The following is a 22,200-nucleotide window of genomic DNA, read 5'->3' on the forward strand; positions in this document are numbered from 1 at the left end:
TTATTTGTTTTCCATATATGTACATATTGTAATACAGTTTGATAATAAATTTATTACAACCTTACATTTATTTGCATAAATAAGTATTAAAACAGGCTAATCATCGTCTAGTACAATCACTTCATCTGAAGATATGGGCTTTGGTCTCACTTCAATTTCGCTGAAGGTCAAAGATTTTTTAGCTTCGGTCTTCTTGCCTTGATCCGAAGAATGTTTGGGCACGGGTGTCTTAGTTATCGTCAAAGAAGACGGCAGTCTGCTAATTGACGCGTTAATTTCTTGAGGACCGATCTTCCCTGAAGGCATACTTTTTTGTCTTTCCGCCAATTTCTCCTGTAACGTTTTCCCCGGACTGATTTGCTGATGCGGCATCGGAGGCTTCGAATGCATTGATGTTGAAACTATAGATGCAGTCGACATATGTGCTTGTGGAGCTAAACTGTGAGGATTAGCGTGAGACACTTTAGCCCCAAACGAAGATAGATTCGCGGTCATCGATGCAGGTAATGATGACAGAACCGTGCCCATGCTAGGAGTTATTGGATTTGAAGTAGATTTTTGAAGACTCGTTATCACTGGCGTTGGAGTAGCTTTGGTGACAGAAGTCGTAGCGGAATAAGGTTTCGTAGTTTTCATTTGAGTTGCTCCACTTGAAACGGATCGATTTAAAGAAGGCTTCGGGCCACGCTTCTTTTTTTGTTGCGGCATATTATACGACGACAAACTCTGTCCCAAAAACTGTCGATAAAATTCAGCTTGGAATGAATTTTGAAGTGAGGTCTGTAGAGATGACGTTAAACTGTTTTGATAAGACGTGTAGCCAGCTAGTGCACTGATATTACTGAGATAGGATAAAGACAATGCCGCTGCGGCTTGTTGAGAGAGAACAGGATCATTTAACATTGGGACATAATTTTGAAAGGCTGCTGCCATTTCATGTGCTGATATCTTAGGTAAGCCTGTACTAGATGTTGTACTTTGCGACTTTGTATCTGTTTTCGGCTGACTCGTCGTGGTTCGAACTATCTTAGAACTATCAACTGATTTACTACTTTGTTTCTTATGCAAATTCTGACTTTTCTCCAAATTGGCTTCGCGTATACCTTGCTGCTTGTGTGTGTGAAGTAATGAATAACAATATTTCATGCTAACGTCAACTAAATTAACATTTTCTGCCACGGGCGTTGCACTGATGAGCTTATAGGCATCGACAAGTAAATTAGTGAATTGTTTAGAATTCAATTGCTTTTGTGCTCTTTGATGAGCTTTATAAATATCAACCATTAAGCTTTTCAGGGCTTGACGTTCGATCTCGTTACTCTTTAAATCAGCCTGTTGACTAAACTTTACCAATTGCCCTCTCAGTGATTGAACACATAATGAAAGCGCTTGCTGCGCTAGGTCCTCTCTATCAGAATCTCTTAAATACTTTTTGTCTAATTCTGGCGTTCTTTGTAAATGCAAACTTAAATCCAGTAATGTTTTATGGTCATCAATTTCTTTCAATATTTCCAAAGTAAGTAATACGGAACGATTCATATGGAACGCAAAACCACCCGGTCTAGCAACTTCCTCATTTTTCATCATCCAGATATTATTAAAAAAGTTCGTATTTCTTCTCTCACTAAAAAGTCCATTCATTTTATGCCCTGACCTTGAAACGAAGGTCGATAGCATGAGATCTCTGCACCGTTCAATATCTCGACCCTTTTTGTAGTAGAAATGGTAATGTGCGAGTCTGTACAAGGCCTTATAATGCGGTGTATACCGACTCGCACAATCTTCTAAAGCATCCAGACTGGACGATACTATTTTCATTATTTCTTCATCCGTTAACGGTGTAGAATCTTCAGAAGATTTACACGAAGTATCAGAATCGCCACTGGAACTACTACTACTACTACTAGAAGATGATTCACTAGAGTTTGAATCCGACGACGAAGATGATGAAGAGGAACTAGAACTTTCTTCTTTTTTATCCACTTGTAATGCAGTCTCGGATTTGTTGTCAGCCTCTTTAGGGCTCTTTGATTGATTGGTTTCACCATTTGTGTCTTTTTCTGTGTTTACCTCAAGATTTTCAACATTACCGATTTCTTTACTATCCTTCGTTTGGCCTTCGCTTTGAATAGACGAATCTTTAAAACCAATATGCTCAGTGTCATATGAAGCTGATCGTCTTACTTTTGCAGCTGCTGCCTCCATCTTAAGACGCTTAGCTTCATGTGTATCATCTTCGCCCGCGTCACTAACTGAACGCTTGAGTATATTAGCAGCTTGAACAGATTGAGTTTCATCTATCTTAGTGTCATTATCATTTTCTACACCATTATGTTTTTTAGGTTTTCTTGTAAAAGGTCCTTCTTGCCATTCTTCTATACAATTTAAAAAAACTTTACCGACTGATGACGGTATTGGCTTATTCTCATGTTGCTCAATATACTTCAGAATAGATGCGTGCATTCTGTAATGTAGCTCTAGGACTTTTATACTGAGTTGCGTTGTTGTGTTGTAGTTTATTTTCGTCGGATACGTAGCTCCTACTTCTTGCAAACTTCTAATACCTTGCATGTAAAATTTAAGATAAATATAAGGCGGTTTATTTTGCTTTTCAGCCACTTTTCCTAACATGTAATACAACAACCAGTTGTCTTCATTAGATTTATCTACATCAGTTCTATTAAGATCTTCCACAATAGTGAAACATTTATGAGTTGTATCCAAAAGATCTTCTTTTTGTTTCTCGAGCGCTTCAAAACTCTCCATACTTAATGACTCGCTAGCTTGTTTTAAGAGTCTCGAGCAGAAAGAATGTACTATATACACGAAACTACCGTACTCTCTCCATATTTCACTTGTTTTAGTATCCAACTCTAAGGAACGTTTAAAACATCGTATTGTTGATTTGGCCGGATTTAGAAAATCTCTTTCACTATTAAATTTTTTATACAATTTCAATGCTTTCCCCAAATTAGCCGCTTTAGCAAGCGCTATTTGAGCCCAAGAGATAAAGCGATCGTTATTTATAACAACATCAAATGTGTTATATTTTATAGACATTTTATTATCTTCCTTTTTAAAAAAGTAGTCCCCTAATAAAAAATATATATCTTTCATTTTATAAGGTAATAAGGGAGGAACTAATGGCAGCTTGTCCTCTATGCCCTTGATATATTTCTCTGTTTCCAGTACATACTTGGATGGATCGCACTCTGCTGGCAACAAAGACAAAATGCGATGAAATAACGTCTCGATATCCGGTGAAATCGCGGACAGTTTTCCTGACAATTCAGGCAGAGCTACCGGTCGAAATATTTCATACAGCTGTTGAGCTCTCTGCCAGTCTAATGTTAGATGTGTGACTTGATGGTCTTTGAGGTAATTCTTTTTTTTGCCCTTATGACCATACAGACAAAAAACACACTGTTCCATGTATTGATTAATTTGCTCTAATGATTTCGCAAGTGAAGGTGATCGAAGGCGAGGGACAACCGTGTCTAAAATAAAAAAAAGGAGTTTTGCGTCTGATTTACAACACCAATGTTTTTCTCCCAACTGATCGTGTGCTATGAATAAGACTTTTAATGGATTCGGTATTTCATCACAATATTCCAGTGCATCTTTATCCGAGACAGGTCTGCTTCTTCCTTGATCTTCTTCTCTCTGCAAAATGTAATGCATTATAATCCAAGGGGAAACGGTATCGAATGGCATATTATCAGATGCCTTTGTTTCTACTTGATGACCAATTATCCTAATCAAATCTTCAAGTCCCCTGCTTAATTCTTTTTGTGTCAGTGTTTCTAAGCACGACAGCCCCTCAGTTGCAAGTATATGTTCCATAGTTTTTAATATTTTAATGACAGTAAGATTCCATTTTTCATAATCAGCTGAACCCGATGTATAACGGAAATAGTGCTTGAGAGCCTCGTGCAAACATGTCAAAGTCCATTTAAAACAGGAGTCTACTTTATCCAAGGCCCAGTATGTATCCAGTATGAGGGAGAGCTGAACAGCAAAGTCTAAGCACATTTCTTCTTCTTGTTCTCGGGCAATGGTTTTACAATGATCAAAGGAATCAATTATAATACTCAAAACTTCTTCGTAGCTACCCTGGTTAAATAGATCCATTACTGTTGAAAGTTTTTTATTTCTCTCTAAAAATGTTATATATTCTAATATTTCATTTTCATTTATATCCGATTTATAAGTAAAATTGACAAGATTCAAACTATATGTATCATGGTGTTCTCCCATTGCCTCAAATTCACTAAGAAGCTGATAAAGACATTCCAGAGCTAACTCTTCACACTTATTTAATATATGAATATGTAATTTAAGCCAAAGGGATCGAAGGATCATATCCAAACATTCAATGCTGGGATATATGTTCGGTTTTAATGTTAATATTACTTCTACAGATTCAATCACATTCAAATCATGTATAGGCACTTCATCCGAAACTATATTTAATTTTTCATTTACAATAATCTCCTCAGTGAGCATATTAGCCAATGTATATTGCGCTAAGCTTTGGTGATTATCATCTGTACAGGCGGGAATATCAACATGATTGCTATAACACTTATTTGCCTCTGCATATATTTTTAACAGATCCTCCGGCCATTTAATTCTCCACTTTTCAGATAAAATATTTATATAATCATTGAACATGTCAATTATATCTTTGTTATTTTCTATGTATTTATTAATAAAACATTTAACGTCTTTGTTTTCATTATCAGTACCAAAATAGTCATCCTCATTTATTCCTTTCTCATTCTCTTCAAACAATTTGTTCAAATCAACTATTTCAGGAGATGTTTCTTTATCTTGATTTTCATTCATTTGAATAATTTCAGGAACCAAAGCAACGGGTACCATTTTACGCAGAGTATCATAGATAGTATCTTTTACAGGTTTCTTACGATTTGATTTCCGTTTACACCATTCCCATGGTTCTAGGGATATTAGGGCGCTGCCTCTACGTCTCACTGAAGTTTTCTTTTGCACTTTATTTTCTGATACATTCTCCATAACAGGTTCTGAAGGCACCATCTCAATATCACTTTCCACTTTTTCATTATCAGTTACTGGTTTTTCCTTATCAGATAAATCATTATTCCCGCTGTCTGCTATAATCTCTGGAGTATTTCTGTTGTCTATAGTATCTTCTTTACTTTCAACAGGATTAGATTTTAACTCTTCACACACTTCCATTTTATTTACCTCATCACTTTCTTTTTCATAAATAATTTCTATAAAACAGGCATGACTAAAACCATACTCAGTCATATATTTATGCATATGCACTAAAGATTCACCAACGGAAGCCCAACATAATCTCGTAATCGGCTTTTTCAATTTTAAATTAGGTACCATATATTTAAATGTTTCTGCTTTTTGTTGTTCAATAAATGACTCATGTATATCTTCAGCTTCCTTCAGTAACTTTAATGCTTTCTCATCATCAATTGGCTCATCATCCTCGTTCCATTTATAAATTGGATTTATACATTCCATATATTCTCTCATGTGTCGGTAAACTGTATAAATGTGTCTTCTATAAACAATACCTCTCATATAGTCTGGGTCGAGTTGTAAAGCATTGTGAATGATAGCTAAGCATTGTTCCTTATAGTTTAAACCGAGTAATAATATTATAATGTTATCGAGACAAGGCCAATGTCGTGGATTACGTTCAATGCCTTTTTGAAATGCATGAAGTGCCATTTCATAGTGTTTTCCTTGCAAACACGCTAATCCTAAGCGATACCAGAGTGTAACATCTGTTCCGTCCAGTTCAGAAGCGGCAGTGTAAGCTTCTATAGCGGCGTCATTTTCACCGGCTGCGTTTAACATCGACGCGAGATTTTTGTAACACAAATACTTTAAATTGAATAAAGGCCCGGATACTGTCTCTCCGTCGTTCGGTTTCTTAACATCGTACAATAATTCAGTATCCAGGAGATCTTTTAACAATTGTGTAGCCTCAGATATATTACCTTTTTTATGCAGATCAAGAGCTTTGGTATATTGCTGTAGAGCTATCTGTTGTAAAGCTTCTTTTGTTATTTCTTCTTCTGAGCTACTTTCTTCTTCCGATTCGACATTAAACGCTGATATTTTAATCATTTTGCTATCTACTATCAAACTTCATGTGAAATAAGTTACTTGCCGTATTTAATAACAACGTCGAATCAAAAAAACCTTACAATACAAATAGATGTCAATTATTATATATGTAGTCAATACACTTTGCACAGCTTATAAACATAAATATTGAAGTGACTTTAAGATGACAGATTATGCTTACAGGTCTTATTCATTTAATAGTTACGTCCTCAATGCTAATAATTGCAACAACAATCATTTATGATAATTAGGAAATATCAAATTATAAGAATTGTGAAAATTTTCAGTGACACTCTTGTGTAAGCATCAAACGCCAAGGATATTTTATAATTAAATTAAATATTGTTACAATAAGGCTGTAGGGTCCAATGCCTTCGCCTTTTCGTAAAGGGTATAATAATATAATAAAAAAAACTTTTAGGAAATAGGTTATGTTGTGATAATTTTTGTACCTTGAAAACTATAATTTTATAACAAATAATGATACCCAAAAACGTATTTCTTAAACGTTTATGTCCGTTAATTATGCAAATTGCGGAAGCTCATCGGAAACCGAGATGGTTGCCTGTAGCGAAAAGCAAAATATATCGCATTCCAAAACGGCCTGAAATATCAGAAGAGGAGCGATTAGAGTTACTACGAATTAACAACAATTATAAGACACAAATGCGTGCAATACGACGATTTTATCATGAAGAAATGATAAATGAGAAGTCATCTTTACAGAGCGCCAGCTCGGAGATGTCTCAGCGAGTGGAGGCGGATGAATGGGCGAGATGCGTACAAATTAATGAAAAATGGAACGCACAAGTAGCTGCAGAAAGAGAACAAAGGCGAATTGTAGAGTTGGCAGCAATGGAGGATTACGCACTCAAAAGAATGGAAGCAAAGGATAGGGAACTTAAGGAGAAAATAGCAAGGGCGTCTGCAGAAATAAAACGTGAAAAGGTAATGACTACAAGCATAAATAGGTTTGCAGTAAAGTTCTTCGGTTCTTAGGTCTTAAGTTTACAAAACTATTCAGCGCAACACACAATTGGTTCTCATTGACACATATTTTGGTAAAGGTTTATCTAAGTCACTGTAAAAAGTTGTTATTGTATCTTTAACTGTTTAAATTTTAGGTTCATATTTTATAACTACTGTATTTCTCATAATTTCAGGAGTTAAGTTCAACATTTATAACACCGGATAATCTCGAAGCGGCCATAGATCACGCTCTAGCTAACCCAGTGGACTACAATTATGCTATTGATTTAAAAGGTATCATAGTGTCTGGAAGAGACACCCCGATAGTAAAACCAGAAAAGAAGGAGCAGACTGCCTAGTGTTTTAGTGTTATTTTAAATTTTGTCATATTCATTTTGTCAATGAATGCTTACAAAGTTAATATGTAAATAGTAGTATTTTTCAATAAAAAATATATGTTATGTACCATTAAAAGTAAATCAACACATACATTGGTAATTAATTTAATCATATAAATATAAAATAACATTATATTTTTACTTGATGGTAGCGTTTTGTGCCCTGTTTAGGTAGGTACCACCCACTCATCACATACTCTACTACCACCAAACAGCATTGCTTAGTGTGGTGTGGTCTCTAAGAGTGAGTGTACCAGTTAAACTACAGCTAAAAAATGTAACATCTTAGTTCCCAAAGTCAGTGGCACTTTGGTGTTACAAGGGACAGTTAATATTTCTTAGCAATCTATAGTTCAAGACGGTGACCACTTCCCACAAAAAAATCACACTACAACTACATAAGCACAAATTTCACAATATTGTTTCACTGTCAGCAAAGTAAAAGGAAAGTTGTGATAGGTCAGAATATGCAGACATAATATAAAACTTATACTGAGTGTTGGAACCTTTGAGAAAGCATGCCTTTATTTTTAATCATTAATTCTTTTGAGTTACCTTTTTTTACAATTTACATTATAAAAAAATTAAAACCACTTGAAATTGGCACACATTCTGAATCAATGAAGAAGTCATCTGGACTCTATAACATCTAATACAATCCAATAAATAGTAACCATAGATTGTGATGCTTGTAATAAACCCAAGGGCACATTAAAATAATATTAAAAGATATGATACACCAGTGGAATGGACAATGGATAAATATTATTAGAACGAAATAATGGACCCAGGTAAGAATGCCTTATTATTTTGTATTATTCCATAACTCTCATTATCCGATGGGACGGCAATCGGAGACGACCGGAAAGAGTTCAGATGCAGGACCACGGCTTTACTTTCCGAGGCACGGTAGTGTACACACTCCCAAGTTCCAGACTCCAGACTGCTACTGAGAATTTCCTGACAGAAAAACCCAATTACCTTTTTCTGGCCCCACCTGGGAATTGGACCCAGGACCTCCGGGTCTGCAGCCTTACATCGAACCACTAGACCAACGAGGCAGTCATTATTATTACATAATATATTGTATGTATTTACAAAGAGAATAAATAACATATTCTCTTTCATCATTTATCCATAGCACAGACTTACATTAATATAAAAGCGTTTTGATGTTAAATGCTCATCAATGGCAATATTATTCTTTTAATTTGTTGTCTGATTTTCCAAAACAACACAAGTAGTATAGACAATATTATATTGCGATAAATATTTCTTTCGAATGGAAAACCATAATTTTGACATTAGACCTAAAAATTGAGGAAACAGTATGACAACTTATGTTCTATAAAGAAATAACTACAATGAATTGGATAAACATTTAATTTATATATATACAAATGCAAATTGTACAATTTCTTATAATTAACATATGGAGTGTAGAAGTATAGAGTATTATATATATAACCTAAATGGTTACCTGAAAAAGTGTCTATCGAAATAATAATAATAATAATATCCTGGGACATTTTTCACACATGGCCATCTGATCCCAAATTAAGCTTGTACAAAGCTTGTTCTATGGAAACCAGACAACTGATACACTACATATACTACTTTTCTTTTGTAAATACATACTTATATAGATAATTACACCCAGACTCAGGACAAACAGACATGTTCATGCACACAAATGTCTGTCCTGGGTGGGAATCGAACCCACAACCTTCGGCGTGAAAGGCAAGTGTTCTACCAACCACGCCAACCGGCTCGTCAGTATAGCAATTTATGGAAATGTATATAATATTTCCATAAATTGCTAGAATGACATTATTGTTTATTAATATAGTGTTAATTAAAAACTTCATTAACATTCTCTCTTTCCGTTTTACTCTACCGAATATAAACAGCCAGCGGTGACATTCAAATTCAACACATTTCAAGAGACACCTTTTATACATAAACGTACCTCTTACCTCTACACTCCATAATTTAACATCACTCTAATACCAGACACCACCCATCACATTGACATATTGTCAAACATGGTCTGCCAGTGCGGTGTGACGTTCAGCTTGTGCTGCAAGGCCCCGAGCGACACGAGGTTGGCTGAACGAGACGCGTCGTCTACCGCCGTCGACACCACCTCCTGGTAGAACGATGCCTTTGTACCCGAACAGACCTATGGACGAGTTCATAATCTTTAGTAATGATCTGTTACGTTTTCACGGCTAAACCACTGACCCGTTGAATGAAAAAGCTTAACCATCCCCCCCCCTGCCCCCCCTCCACTGTAACACGCGGGCGAAGACGTAAACGAAAGCTAGTTTTATAATAAACCCGAATTGGTTCAAGTCGTATGTTCCGGATCAAAATTAAATACTTACGTTACTCACTAATGGCGACCATAAAAGTTATAAACCAGCAATCATGGAATGCTTGGTCGGTTGGATAATTGAAAGCTCTGCACCGATATTTGATATCTACTTCCGAATACGCGGTTTAGATAATCGGAAACGCGTAGTCGATAACTCAATATGACTTTCAGATAAGACGAGGGTGTGATCACAAGCAGATGGTTGCGGGCTCACCTCGAACAAGGAGTCTCCGAGGAGCAGCGAGACGCGTCCGGAGCGATGCACGCGCAGTTTTCCTATTTTTCCTTCTTCCAAGTCGGTCAGTCTACATCTATTATCGACCTGGAAATCCAATTAACATAATTTTAATCTCATCATTAATACACTGATTAATTAAATATGAGACCTCCGTCCTAATGGCCACTTAAACAATGAGACAATCGTCAGTATTCCAAAAATCTGAATAAATAAGTCGCAATTAAAGAGCCGAGATGGCCCAGTGGAAATACGTGAACCTTAACCAAATAAAATAATTTGCATCTTCCACGTGTACATACCAACCCGCAATGGAGCAGGGGGGTGGAGTAAGCTTAAGCTCAAAAAAGAGTAGAGGTCCTAGCCCAGTAGTGGGACATTTATATACTATTACTTTACTTTAAGGTTTGTTTATTATTTCCTCTACCATTGCTAAATACATTTATATTATTGCATTGTTTCCTCGATTTGAATAGGGCACACATAAAAACTTTAGAATTTAAAAAAATATGAAAATCGATCGAATTCCATAGACAAGTTTCAATATGCTATTGTCCTCAACATATATGCTTTGGACTAATATCGATCCGATGGCTCAGCCCTATGGCGACACAGGAAGTAGAATCACTAACAGGTGTGTCGTCGGGCGCGGAGGTGGTCGGCGCGCCGTGCTGGCGCCGCGGCTCCTCGTCGGCGCCGCCGCGCCCCGGCAGGCTGTCGGACAGCTGGAATATTATTACACGTCTAATTAGTCATCTAACGAAGAATCACTGTCGATTCTACGAGAACAGCCCAGAAGGCGAAATTAATATTCCTTGATTAACTTATAGGGCATATAAATTTAATTATATATTACATAGTTTACTATGTGTTACGTTAGAGAAAAAAAAATATAAATATAATATATTACTATAAATTTCGATTAGGTTAAACCTCGAGGTTTATAATGAGATAACAAGCTTTCATATTATTATACGCAATTGTCTTTCCATAACATTTTATTCTTTTGAAGTGTTTTGTTGTGTTTTTGAAATTGGGAAGTTTTTTTTCGAGAGTGTAATCTTACGTACGTACTTTTTCCGTATTAACTTTTTTTTGTTTTCGTAATAATATATTTAAAAAAACATTTCGACGGGAAATTGTATGAATGGCCGATCTACCTGCAGCAAGATAAGAGCTGGCTTGTCGCTCCGCAGTAGGTTGGCAACATTTGTGTCTTCGAAGACTTCCTTGACGTCCGGCTTTGGTGTCTCCTCCATAACTGGAACTAAGGATAACATTTACTACAAATTATTGTATTTTTTTTAATATTAAAATCACTTATATCACGCTTAGATAAATAAAAAAGCAAAATAAATTCTATTTTTAAAGTAGCACTTTCAAAATAGAAGCTTTTTGATAATAATAAATTAATTTAAAAACTATTTTAATTTGTATAAATATTTGTATCTGAATAGCGATTACCTTAGTCTCGATAAGCCTAAGCATATGCTTAAAAAAACTGCTTATATCAAAAGGACATATCAATCTTTTAATATTTTAATCATAAACAGTATACCATAAAAATAATTTCATAAACATCTTCTAGCTACAGATACAAAATTATAAATTTATTGTTCAACTATTTTAAGCCATTTTTACAGTACAATAACAAAGTAGAAAATGGCGCGAAAGTTAAACTAAAAAAAATATATCTGTAGTTGAATTATTTAAATTACAATGATTGCAACTTTAAATTAAAATAATTTTTAATCGAAAATCAAAACCAAGAACCACCAAAAAAATCATTAAAATATAACATAGCTAAACAGAACATTCCGACAACAAATGTCAAATCGGATGTTCGTTCATATGCAAATAGAAGCGGAATGTTTTCTGTAGCACCATCATAGCCCGAGTAAAACGTTTCACTGGGCGTTTAGGAGATGCGGCGGTATACAAAGCCTGTCTTACGAGCATCGTCCACATCGTCAGTGGGCTCCTGTTTCACAACCACCTCCTGTTTTATCTTCACGGCGGCTTTCGTCTGGCTTTTTGACCAGCCTATAAAAGATTATTCAACCAGATTGATTTACTTCTTTTTAAAACTACATAATAAAAATTATTTACTTATATAATACGTTTAAAAATAAAGAGAATTGTTGATGCGTTGAATTAAAGAAGGATTTAAGCCCACGTTCCACTGAAATCGCGAAATTCCATTCAAGTTTCTAACATGGTTCAAATTAACAAGCTATGCTTTTATAAGCGATATCTATCAAATTATGCCCCGCGCTTCAGATAATCTATCACGAACGGAACATAAACTCCACAGTAATCATTTTACAGCCAAATCAGCTTGAAGATGTTTTTGCATAAATTGATAATAATTGATAAATGTGCATAATTTTGTATAATTGAATAAATAATAATAGATATATTAACAAACATAGACAAACATTTCTCCATTTAGCTAATGTCATTTGTATGACATAAATTTTTATTGTCTATCCTCATATATTTTATTATGAATTAATTAATAAGAAAAGAATAATAAATAAAATAGCATGATACTTCTAACTCTACTTATGCGAGATTTCATCGAAGTGGTTACTAGCGCGTGGTTAATTCTGAATTTAGTCACTGTGTGTGTATTACACCAACACAAATACAAAAACGTCTCCAACCTGAGGTATCTATACTCATTATCATATATTCATTATTATAACATACCACAGTGTACTTACCTAAGAATGTTTATGTACTATATTAAATAATTAAAATGAAAACATTTTAAGTCAAGCAATTGTAATATTAGTTTTTTTTTTACTTAAAAAGGGTATATCTTAATAATATAAAGTATTTAATTGTGAAAAAATTCCTTTTATGGGCTTCAGGCGCGATCTAGTCTTCCAAAACCTTTTTAATTTAGTATCTTCAATTCTAATATACATAAAGCTGAATAATTTTTTAATTGTGTTGAATAATGAAATAGGTTAATATCAGTCTGTTAAATCAGACTTCTTCACTATCAGTCTGTTATCAGACTATCAGTCTGTTAATTCAGACTTTCTTTAAAGAAATGTTTTTGCGTTAGATATCTTTTTTCTCCGACCTTCGACCGACAAAAGCAGAGCACTGACGTTAAACGTGGATAAATCCGCTCTAAGTAACTAGTATAAAAATTTATAAATATATTATTCACCAATTTAAAAAAAAAGGTGTGTTTCATTTAACACTTCAGATGGAATATATAGGAAAAATAATTAAATAACCAAAAATCAAATTAAGTTTTCATTTATATCCAAAATTATTTTTAAACTTAATAGTTAGTAACTCTTTTGTGGGGCAATTTATATGGTTTTACAAAGATATTTCAAAAAGTGTTTCAAACAATAGGCAAACAAAATAGAGGCATCTATTGCAAATGTTAAAAACTTCTAAATGTCCCTTTTTATCAAAAGATTATTATGTAGATAATGATCATTGGGCATGAAACAACTGCCTTCTATTTCATTATAACATTAAAAATTGTAAACAATTATAAAATAAGACTAAAAAAACGGGTTTTCCCAAATCAGGGTATAATTCTTTTCTGAACCGATCATATTTTTCATTACGATTCTAAATGTGTTCAATTGTACTAAATCGAATAAAGGAATTTAAATTTCAATAATAGGAAATTTCAGTAATGTTTCAACTTTCATACCACCATCGTCCATTGGGAGCTTGACCGGTGCTTCAACATCGAGTACCGTTTTGAAATCTTCACTTTCATTTTCGTACGATACATCATCACCAAATGCTGCTTTAATTTTCTTCTCTTCTTGCTCATTATCAATCTTAAATAGAGAGAAAAAATACCATTAAATATACATATATATTTATAAGCAATCCTAATGACTAATTTTATATAATGTTTATACCTTGTGCATCTCATCTGGTAAGAGAGCTAATAAGAGCTTTGATTAGTTGAGCATTGATGGTTTAAGGAATTGATAATTAGAGCATGATATATTATATAGTTTAAGATTCACAGTTAACAATACTATAATATATTAATATATTTCTATGTATGTAAATATATAGTCTACTTAGTAGTATACTTAACTACAAACCAAACTGTTGCACAATCTAGGATGCAACAACAAAAATTATCTAGTTTAATGTCCTCCAGACCAATTTCGGCCACAGCGGTCAATCTCAAGAGAGATTAGCTAACTACCCAGGAGATATTATAGTGCACATGTGTGTGCACAAGCACAGGTGCACTCTCTATTCCCTAACTCTCATAATCCGATGGAAAGGCAACTCGACACAATCGGAATGAGTTAGGGCGCAGGACTTTCTGAGGCATGGGAGTGTATACACTTCCAACTTCCAGACTCCGGCTGCTACTGAGAATTTTCTGACAGAAAACTCAATAAGTTTTAATTGGCCTGAACTGGGAATTGAACCCAGGACCTCCGGGTCTGAGGCCTTACATCAAGCCACTAGAACAACGAGGCAGTCAATAGTTATCTAGTTATCGGTAGCATGAAGTAAAATTAACATGGATTAGTATGCCTTTGATGTGAGTGAAATTATATCGCAATTCAGAAGTATATCAGTGCCATCTTTTGAGTATATGTTGAATTAACATTACCTTATCAACTGAGATATTACAATATTACATTTTACTTATAATTTTAACTGCCAAGAAATATGACTGTATATCAACTAATATAAATTAAATAATAGATCAAAATAATTATATAAATATGTACAAAACATACCTTTACATAATCTTTAACTTTAATTGTTGGCTTCTGAAGCGGGGGACCTGAATCGCTATCTCTATTGTATGAAACCCTGGTAAATTGCCTTTCCACGCTGCCGAGACCTGCAAATATATAATATACATTTCAAAAACAATCTTTTTCGTTTTTTTTAATCATGGGACACTATTCACATATGGCCATCTGATCCCAAATTCAGCAGAGCTTGTACTATGGAAGCCAGACCACTGATATACTATATAGACTGATTTTCTTTTGTAAATACATACATATATAGATAATTGCACCCAGACTCGGGACAAACAAACATGTACATGCACACTAATGTCTGTCCTGGGTGGGAATCGAACCCACAACCTTCGGCGTGAAAGGCAAGTATCTACTTACCACACCAACCGGCTCATCTAATCTTGTATGTACCATAAGTAATACTAAAGATAGACAGTGAGGCAAATGAGCCTCCTATTTATTCAGAGTGGTGCACACCAAAATGCAATGTAAATTATAGTTGTTAAATGATTGAATAAGGTTACTTCAATAAGTTTACATATAACAAATTGCATTAAGTTCACTGTTCACCAGTTTGTTGTTTGGTTATTATCGCCACCTGACTATTAAGGGTTAATATTGTGCCATATGAAATGAATTAGAAATCCAAAAAGTTTAAATATTATATAACTTTTACATTTAGTTAGTTAATAGATATCAATTATATATAGTAACAGCCTGTAAATGTCCCACTGCTGGGCTAAGGCATCTTCTCCCTTTTGAGGAGAAGGTTTGGAGCTTACTCCACCATGCTGCTTCAATGCGCGTTAGTAGAATACACATGTGGCAGAATTTCAATAAACTTCGAGACATGAAAGTTTCCTCACAATGTTTTCCTACACTGTCAAGCACGAGATGAATTATAAACACAAATTAAGCACATGAAAAGTCAGTGGTGCAAGGGTTTGAGCCCACGATCATTAGTTAAGATTCACGTGTTCTAACCACTAGACCATTATATATAGGTTCATAGCTAATTACAAAATTATAGTAAGAATCTATGATAATTTGAACTAGGTATACTATGTATTAATAAGCAATTTACCCTCTGAAAAAACTCCACTTGACTTAATTATATTTGAACCATTTCTGGTTCTCATTTTACGTTCTTTTTTATTTCTATCATCCTTCTTGTATTCTCTACTGTTTGCTGCTGATGGGCTAAAATGAAATTAATTATATTATAAAGCAAATTATATTCTTACAGAACAATAAGTACAAATTCATAATATATCCTATTGATAGGGATAAACAGCTTATTTTAGCTTTATCGCTTAGGACAATGATTTGGAGCATGTCATGATGGATTATATCCATCCAAATTATTTATTGTACATGTCTTCTAATTTCTTTTGACCTTTGGAATTGTTAACTTCACCAATAAGCAGGTAATCAAATATTACGATAAATTTAACCTACAAGGTACATAGTTATTGCCTGAATAAGAAACCTTCATATAATATTCTTCTCTTCTATTTAATAAGCCATCACAGTGCATGCGGAAATATTTCTATCGGCAAATTCATATTTAGATGCCAAAACAATAAATTCTAAAATCATAACAAATTTCACTAATTTTACTAACCCTTTGTTTTTATTTCTGGTGACATTTAAATTAGGTGTAAAAACTTTTTTATTGGGTTTTAATCCACCCAGTGAAAGATCTCTCGGAGCTTTGAATGAAGCCAATCTTTGGAGCGGATCAGCTGCTGTTATGTTCGCATTTGATTTGTCCCCTGAATTAGACATTCTTTGTTTCTGCGGTCCTTTTGTCGTCTATGTTTTGAAGTAATACAAATGCACTATTAAATCTCAAATTACGACAGATATTCTGAAATAGTAGTATTGAATAAAAGCCGTGAAAAAATTAATAAAAATATAAACAAATGATCAGATTTAATTTACGCCTAAGTCGTCTGTCACCTGCGACATTGGCATCACTGAAACTTAGATATGAAAATCTAAGCTTCAGTGATGCCAACTCCTACAGAATATTCCCCCTAGAACCTTCAAATTCTCCTAAATATCGATTAAAATCCGATTTTTTTTGTACACTTGTTTTGAGAGGTAATTTCAAATACAAAAAATAAAAATACATTCAAGTAGTATAAAATTGCTGTTATATTTATGCAGGTGCATTTTACACATTTATATACCATTAATGACCTAATAATATTAATGATGATAACGATGAAATTACCGTAACCGTAACAGCCTGTGAATGTCCCACTGCTGGGCTAAAGGCCTCCTCTCCTCTTTTTGAGGAGAAGGTTTGGAGCTTATTCCACCACGCTGCTCCAATGCGGGTTGGTAGAATTCACATGTGGCAGAACTTCAGTGAAATTAGACACATGCAGGTTTCCTCACGATGTTTTCCTTCACCGTAAAGCACGAGATGAATTATAATCACAAATTAAGCACATGAAAATTCTGTGGTGCTTGCCCGGGTTTGAACCCACGATCATCGGTTAAGATTCACGCGTTCTTACCACAGGGCCATCTCGGCTTTAAACTAAACGATTTGATTTAAATTAAACGATTTTTATTTTTCATTCAGTGACCAAAAATTGAAGCTCGGGCCCCAAAAAACAAAAAAATCTTGAATAATAGACCCCCTAAAAAATCCCCCTAAATAAATGTACCCCCTAAAAACCTCCTAGACGTCTTGAATCCCCCTAAATTTGGGATGAACACCCCCAAGTTGGCATCAATGCTAAGATTGTCTTTCAATAAGGTACGTAATGATTTTTCTACTTGGGCGAAGACCATAGGCTCATCTATATTATAAAAAAAATATCACAATTTTTTAACAACATGCAATGACGTCTTCGTGGCCACCGTCTAGGATGCACGTTATTCGAGTTAGTTTCAGATTAAAAATCCCAAAAATAATAAAAAATAATTATTGATTGATTATCAAACAGAATATCCATTGAAATTATTATTATTTTATCATCAAAGTCATAGTTAGTAATGGGTATAAGGTATAGTGCAAGTAGCAACCAAAGGGTATAATCATACTTACTATCTTTCTAAATATAATTTGCCTAAAGAAGTTGCAGCTTGCAACACTATAATTTAAATATTATTGAAGTTTAAAAATAACGTTACGCGTGAATTGTGATACAAGTTTAAAGAAAGCTACTTCTTAATCCTTTAAAAAACTAAATTAGTATTCTTTTTTGACGATATGGCTGAATCTCTTTTTGATATTTTCGGAGATCATCTATCAAGACAAGCCGTGAAAAATGTTTCACGGCAGCCGTTATCTAACATTGGTAAGAAAACATGCGTGTTATTGTATCATTAATCATATATTATTTATTTAATATTCATTATTTTAATAGAAAATATGGGGAAAATGGTGTCGTCTGGACCAATTAAGCCAAATGAGCCATTGAGAAAAGGCGAAAACAAGAAATCGTTTCTTTCAAATACCGGTAAAGCGTTGCAGAGCACACCTTTGCGGAAGGTTTTTACTCCACGAACAATAAATGTTGGTTCACTTATATACAACGACGCAGACACAAACATTAATGACAAAGGCTTCAGTTTTGCTGAGCTGGAATTTACTAAGCCTTCATACAAATATGGTAAGATTATTTAGTCTGGTTTTGAAACAAAATAATACCTACTTAAGTATATTTTAAATTTCATATTAATTACAGTATTCGTTTTTTCCAATAAGAGGGTAATAACAAAATTTCTTGAACACTGCTTGCCCAACATAGCTTATTAATTTTTCTTTTTTAAAAACTTAGCCACGTAAAAGTTGAATCTTTATAAACTTGTCATTACAGATAATTATCACAGGGATCTTTTGGACTTTCTCCCTGTACCCGAGCCAGAAATAATGAAGCAAGTTTCTCCCCCAAACACACCTCCTCCGTCAATCAAAAACCACAGCTTGGAATTTGATTATTCTTACCAGGATGAATTTTTTACAGGTAAATATAAAAAAAAATTTATAACAAGTTGAGTGATTTTAATATTTGATTACTGTTAAGGGACAACTGACTTGCATGTAAGTTTATATTACTTCTATGAATTCATTGTTTATTGTAAATTTTTGATTACATATTAGATCATGTATCTTTTGTATTAGAAACATGCTTCAGGGTTCAAAAAATATTTTAATTCGTCTTTTATCAAATAGGATCGTCCATTTGATAACAGAAAGACCAAGCAATATGAGATTAGAGAAATATAAAGATGTTTTTTTGGATAAAAACATATTATATGGTGAATGTAATGTTAACTTTAATGGTATAATACCATTAATTTTAGCTCAGTTTTGTAGCAGTTACTTAAATGTTTAAATATTCTACTCCCATAAAGCAATTCTTTCTAAGAAATAGAAGTGAGTAATTATTGAATTATGAAATTAATAGTTTGTATTTCATCAGTCAAGCATAGCACCAGAACTAATGGCAGGATTTATTTGCACATTTAGTATAAAAAATTAAATTCAAACTGATATTAAAAAATTATTTCATTCTTACATATATTTTCAGATGATTTCTCAACTGAAAGCATTCCAGACGACGATCTTGGTCTTCCTGATATTTATTAAATATAGTGGTATAATTATTGTGTTAGTTTATTACGATATTTATAAAAAACAAAGTGCTATTAATATTTCACTAATTTAATTCCTTAATATATAACAATGTTTTATATTTACATTTGGTTTAAATATAACTTAAATATATGATAACATTTTCGTATGAGATAGTGTTTTGGATAAAAACCAATGTATTCTCTTAAAAATAATATTGTTCAAAAGCTTTTTGCATAAGTTCAACAGCTTTATATGAACAGTATTTTTTTTTGTTTTAATAAAAGTTTTGTAACAATTTGTTTAATTTTTTTAATTTTGTCTGAATTAGAAATTAAATAACTTTACAAAATTGTAACAGATACTTTTCTATTGTAGTTTAAAAAAATAATCTTTGAAGAGCTTATAATCCGCTTTCAGAGTTGTTTTTGCAACAAAATTATTGACAAGTACATACAAATTATTCTTAAAATTAAGAATAGCCTATTTCTAAGTTAAATATTTTTTTCCGAGTAGCTGAACTTTCTTCTCAAATGCTGGGAATGCAATAATAGTGTCCTCCTTGTAGAATGGATTTAAGAGGAGTTTCACATAGGTTTCATAAACATCTGTGAAGAAATTCTTGATACCATCTTCGTTGCGTGCATCATGAACCATTATAAACCTCATCTAGAAAGAAAAATACAAATGTCAAAATTAAATTTTTGATAATCACAAAAACTAATTTGAACCAATTAAGAATAATTGAATGAAATTAATTTTTAAATATACATTTTTTATTTACTGCTTTGGGTGAGATATATCATAATATCTTTGAAATTTCTTTACTGATTCATTTTAACTTCATACATATATTTTTTTATGATTTTTTTTATTATTACTATTAATTTAAATTAATGAAATGTTATAATAGATTAACTACAGTGCAGTATTAAAGTAATATTTTAACCAGATAAAAGTATTGGGTTAAATTCACTTTAAATGTACAATATACAACATCAATCTCTGTATTTAATGGTTTGACATTTTTTTTTTTTAATATTTTCAGTAGGTAGCCACAATATTTTGTTAAATTTAAGGATATATCTGAACATAATCAGTAACTGATTTATTTGTGGTGTTAAAATATAAAGTAGTTGTTATAAATATTTATTTATTCAGGTTTACCTGACTAGCAGTCACAAATGCGGAGACAAACCATTGATTGAACTTATCAACTGACTTGAGGTATGTATTGGTGACCTTCCACATGTGCTCATCAACTAAATCAAGAGCTGCGTGAGCTATGAACTGATTCAAGTGTCTGTTGTCTTCTTTCTAAGAACAAAATCATTACATCCAAATAATATGACCTATTTTAATAAAAATGAATATTAGTTAGTTTGTCCTATATATGTTGCATGTATAAACATTCTTTGATTATGATGAAACTTTGGTAAGTTGTTTTACGCCAAAAAAGCTTCAGAAAAAACAAGTTTTTTTATATTTTTACTTCAACACAAACATTGACAAATACCATTATGGATAGTTTCATATTGATTTATTGTCTGTTAAATTAATGTTGCACCGTAAAATATTTACGAAAACTTTTATGATAAATATTAATATTGATCATTATAATTTACCTTTACTTCTTTGGTGGCTGGAATGAAATCTATTTCAAAAATTGGATTGTCCGAGTGGCCTACTATTACAAAGTAATATGTTCCAGCCATATTTAGTTATTGATAATAGTTTAATTGTTCATGGAATTAATAAAGTTAGCAATACAACGTAACAATAACTATAATATTTCCATTTCGATTGTTTTTATCAAGAATGACAACTAGACATTTAGATTTTAGCATATGACAACGGACAATTGACAATGACAACCATTATTTGGAAAATGCGAATGTATTGCTAGATACGGCCACGTGCTTAAAATTAAAGCATCGTCAAGCACTAAATACCAAAGGAGAAGGCTTAATAAAATTTTTAAATAATGTTTATTATATGACAAAAAATATAAAGGAATATGATAATTCAACTTCATGTAGATTGAACAAAATTAATTTATTATTAAATTTTATAGAATTCTGTTGTAATACTATTTAATACAAACATTTAAAAAAAAAAAAGAAAATAAATTGGCGCCAAATTACAAAATATTTTTTGCAAAAAATTACATATAAATGAAACGATAAAGTTTTATTTATAAATGTTGAATTAATGGAAAGTTATATTATTAATTTCTAATATAACTTTTCTAATATAGCTTAGCTATGGCTTACCCCATTAAAAATTTAAGGATTTGGCAGAGTGGAAAGTGGGTTAAATATGAATCAAAGTCACCGTATCTTCTACTAAGGATACAATATGATCAGATTTTAATTACTTCACATAATAAAGTACTAGAATCCTTAAGTGTTAATGGAAAACTCAAGGGTATCCTTAAAGATGACATTTTAATATTAATAGTAAGCGACGTTGGACAAGACGTGAGTTTTTCTTTAATAAAAATATTTATGCTCTATGAATTCTCTTCCATTACAGAATAAAAGGACGTTAATATGACGAATGTTCATTCTTATGACTTTATTTAAAAATTTAGCTTACTATTAAAACTTATTTTTTATTAGGATAAACATTGTCCTATAACTCGTGGTACATCTAATTAATTTCACTTGTAATAAAACAAAAACTTCTAGATCTCAGGACCTTGGGATCTGTAGACTTTAGGC

The 22,200-nt window shown here is 32.9% G+C and overlaps 5 protein-coding genes across 6 annotated transcripts; 2 read left to right on the forward strand and 3 right to left on the reverse strand.

Moving 5' to 3' along the window:
• Positions 1 to 31: 31 nt before the first annotated feature.
• On the reverse strand, positions 32 to 6,204 carry LOC126776468 (calcineurin-binding protein cabin-1-like). Its single transcript, XM_050498995.1, has one exon. It carries the CDS (start codon positions 6,133 to 6,135, stop codon positions 97 to 99), a length of 6,039 nt encoding a protein of 2,012 aa, XP_050354952.1. The 5' UTR covers positions 6,136 to 6,204; the 3' UTR covers positions 32 to 96.
• A 343-nt stretch (positions 6,205 to 6,547) lies between these two features.
• On the forward strand, positions 6,548 to 7,595 carry LOC126776523 (probable 28S ribosomal protein S26, mitochondrial). The gene is made up of 2 exons (XM_050499116.1): positions 6,548 to 7,083; positions 7,299 to 7,595. Exons 1-2 carry the CDS (start codon positions 6,616 to 6,618, stop codon positions 7,461 to 7,463), a joined length of 633 nt encoding a protein of 210 aa, XP_050355073.1. The 5' UTR covers positions 6,548 to 6,615; the 3' UTR covers positions 7,464 to 7,595.
• A 1,524-nt stretch (positions 7,596 to 9,119) lies between these two features.
• On the reverse strand, positions 9,120 to 16,848 carry LOC126776508 (DNA-directed RNA polymerase III subunit RPC4). 2 transcript variants are annotated; one of them, XM_050499091.1, is made up of 9 exons: positions 16,505 to 16,848; positions 15,965 to 16,080; positions 14,869 to 14,975; positions 13,803 to 13,935; positions 12,068 to 12,157; positions 11,275 to 11,381; positions 10,747 to 10,839; positions 10,094 to 10,201; positions 9,120 to 9,684 (listed from the first exon to the last, which is right to left on the reverse strand). In XM_050499091.1, the coding sequence occupies exons 1-9, from the start codon at positions 16,666 to 16,668 to the stop codon at positions 9,526 to 9,528; spliced, it is 1,077 nt and encodes a 358-aa protein (XP_050355048.1). In that variant the 5' UTR covers positions 16,669 to 16,848; the 3' UTR covers positions 9,120 to 9,525. The 2 variants fall into 2 exon arrangements, with proteins under 2 accessions (XP_050355048.1, XP_050355050.1); XM_050499093.1 differs by lacking the exon at positions 12,068 to 12,157.
• A 1,174-nt stretch (positions 16,849 to 18,022) lies between these two features.
• LOC126776528 (uncharacterized) lies at positions 18,023 to 19,646 on the forward strand. Its single transcript, XM_050499123.1, has 4 exons — positions 18,023 to 18,197; positions 18,267 to 18,512; positions 18,720 to 18,866; positions 19,434 to 19,646. Exons 1-4 carry the CDS (start codon positions 18,110 to 18,112, stop codon positions 19,490 to 19,492), a joined length of 540 nt encoding a protein of 179 aa, XP_050355080.1. The 5' UTR covers positions 18,023 to 18,109; the 3' UTR covers positions 19,493 to 19,646.
• LOC126776534 (trafficking protein particle complex subunit 2) lies at positions 19,552 to 21,326 on the reverse strand. The gene is made up of 3 exons (XM_050499129.1): positions 21,103 to 21,326; positions 20,645 to 20,794; positions 19,552 to 20,146 (listed from the first exon to the last, which is right to left on the reverse strand). The coding sequence occupies exons 1-3, from the start codon at positions 21,190 to 21,192 to the stop codon at positions 19,967 to 19,969; spliced, it is 420 nt and encodes a 139-aa protein (XP_050355086.1). The 5' UTR covers positions 21,193 to 21,326; the 3' UTR covers positions 19,552 to 19,966.
• Between the last annotated feature and the right edge of the window lie 874 nt (positions 21,327 to 22,200).

The sequence above is a fragment of the Nymphalis io genome, chromosome 20 (genome assembly GCF_905147045.1).
Source record: "Nymphalis io chromosome 20, ilAglIoxx1.1, whole genome shotgun sequence".
NCBI classification, from domain to species: Eukaryota; Metazoa; Arthropoda; class Insecta; order Lepidoptera; family Nymphalidae; genus Nymphalis; species Nymphalis io.

Excerpts from the sequence above, each read along its gene's own strand:
- LOC126776468 (XM_050498995.1), bottom strand. The coding sequence starts at position 6,135 with ATGATTAAAATATCAGCGTTTAATGTCGAATCGGAAGAAGAAAGTAGC.
- LOC126776523 (XM_050499116.1), top strand. The coding sequence starts at position 6,616 with ATGATACCCAAAAACGTATTTCTTAAACGTTTATGTCCGTTAATTATG. Across the intron at positions 7,084-7,298 it reads CAGAAATAAAACGTGAAAAG|GAGTTAAGTTCAACATTTAT; the intron begins GTAATGACTACA and ends TCATAATTTCAG.
- LOC126776508 (XM_050499091.1), bottom strand. The coding sequence starts at position 16,668 with ATGTCTAATTCAGGGGACAAATCAAATGCGAACATAACAGCAGCTGAT. Across the intron at positions 10,840-11,274 it reads CAGCTCTTATCTTGCTGCAG|CTGTCCGACAGCCTGCCGGG; the intron begins GTAGATCGGCCA and ends ATAATATTCCAG. Across the intron at positions 9,685-10,093 it reads TCGGAGACTCCTTGTTCGAG|GTCTGTTCGGGTACAAAGGC; the intron begins GTGAGCCCGCAA and ends ACTCGTCCATAG.
- LOC126776528 (XM_050499123.1), top strand. The coding sequence starts at position 18,110 with ATGGCTGAATCTCTTTTTGATATTTTCGGAGATCATCTATCAAGACAA. Across the intron at positions 18,198-18,266 it reads GCAGCCGTTATCTAACATTG|AAAATATGGGGAAAATGGTG; the intron begins GTAAGAAAACAT and ends TTATTTTAATAG. Across the intron at positions 18,867-19,433 it reads CCAGGATGAATTTTTTACAG|ATGATTTCTCAACTGAAAGC; the intron begins GTAAATATAAAA and ends ATATATTTTCAG.
- LOC126776534 (XM_050499129.1), bottom strand. The coding sequence starts at position 21,192 with ATGGCTGGAACATATTACTTTGTAATAGTAGGCCACTCGGACAATCCA. Across the intron at positions 20,795-21,102 it reads CAGCCACCAAAGAAGTAAAG|AAAGAAGACAACAGACACTT; the intron begins GTAAATTATAAT and ends TTTTGTTCTTAG. Across the intron at positions 20,147-20,644 it reads CATTTGTGACTGCTAGTCAG|ATGAGGTTTATAATGGTTCA; the intron begins GTAAACCTGAAT and ends TTTTCTTTCTAG.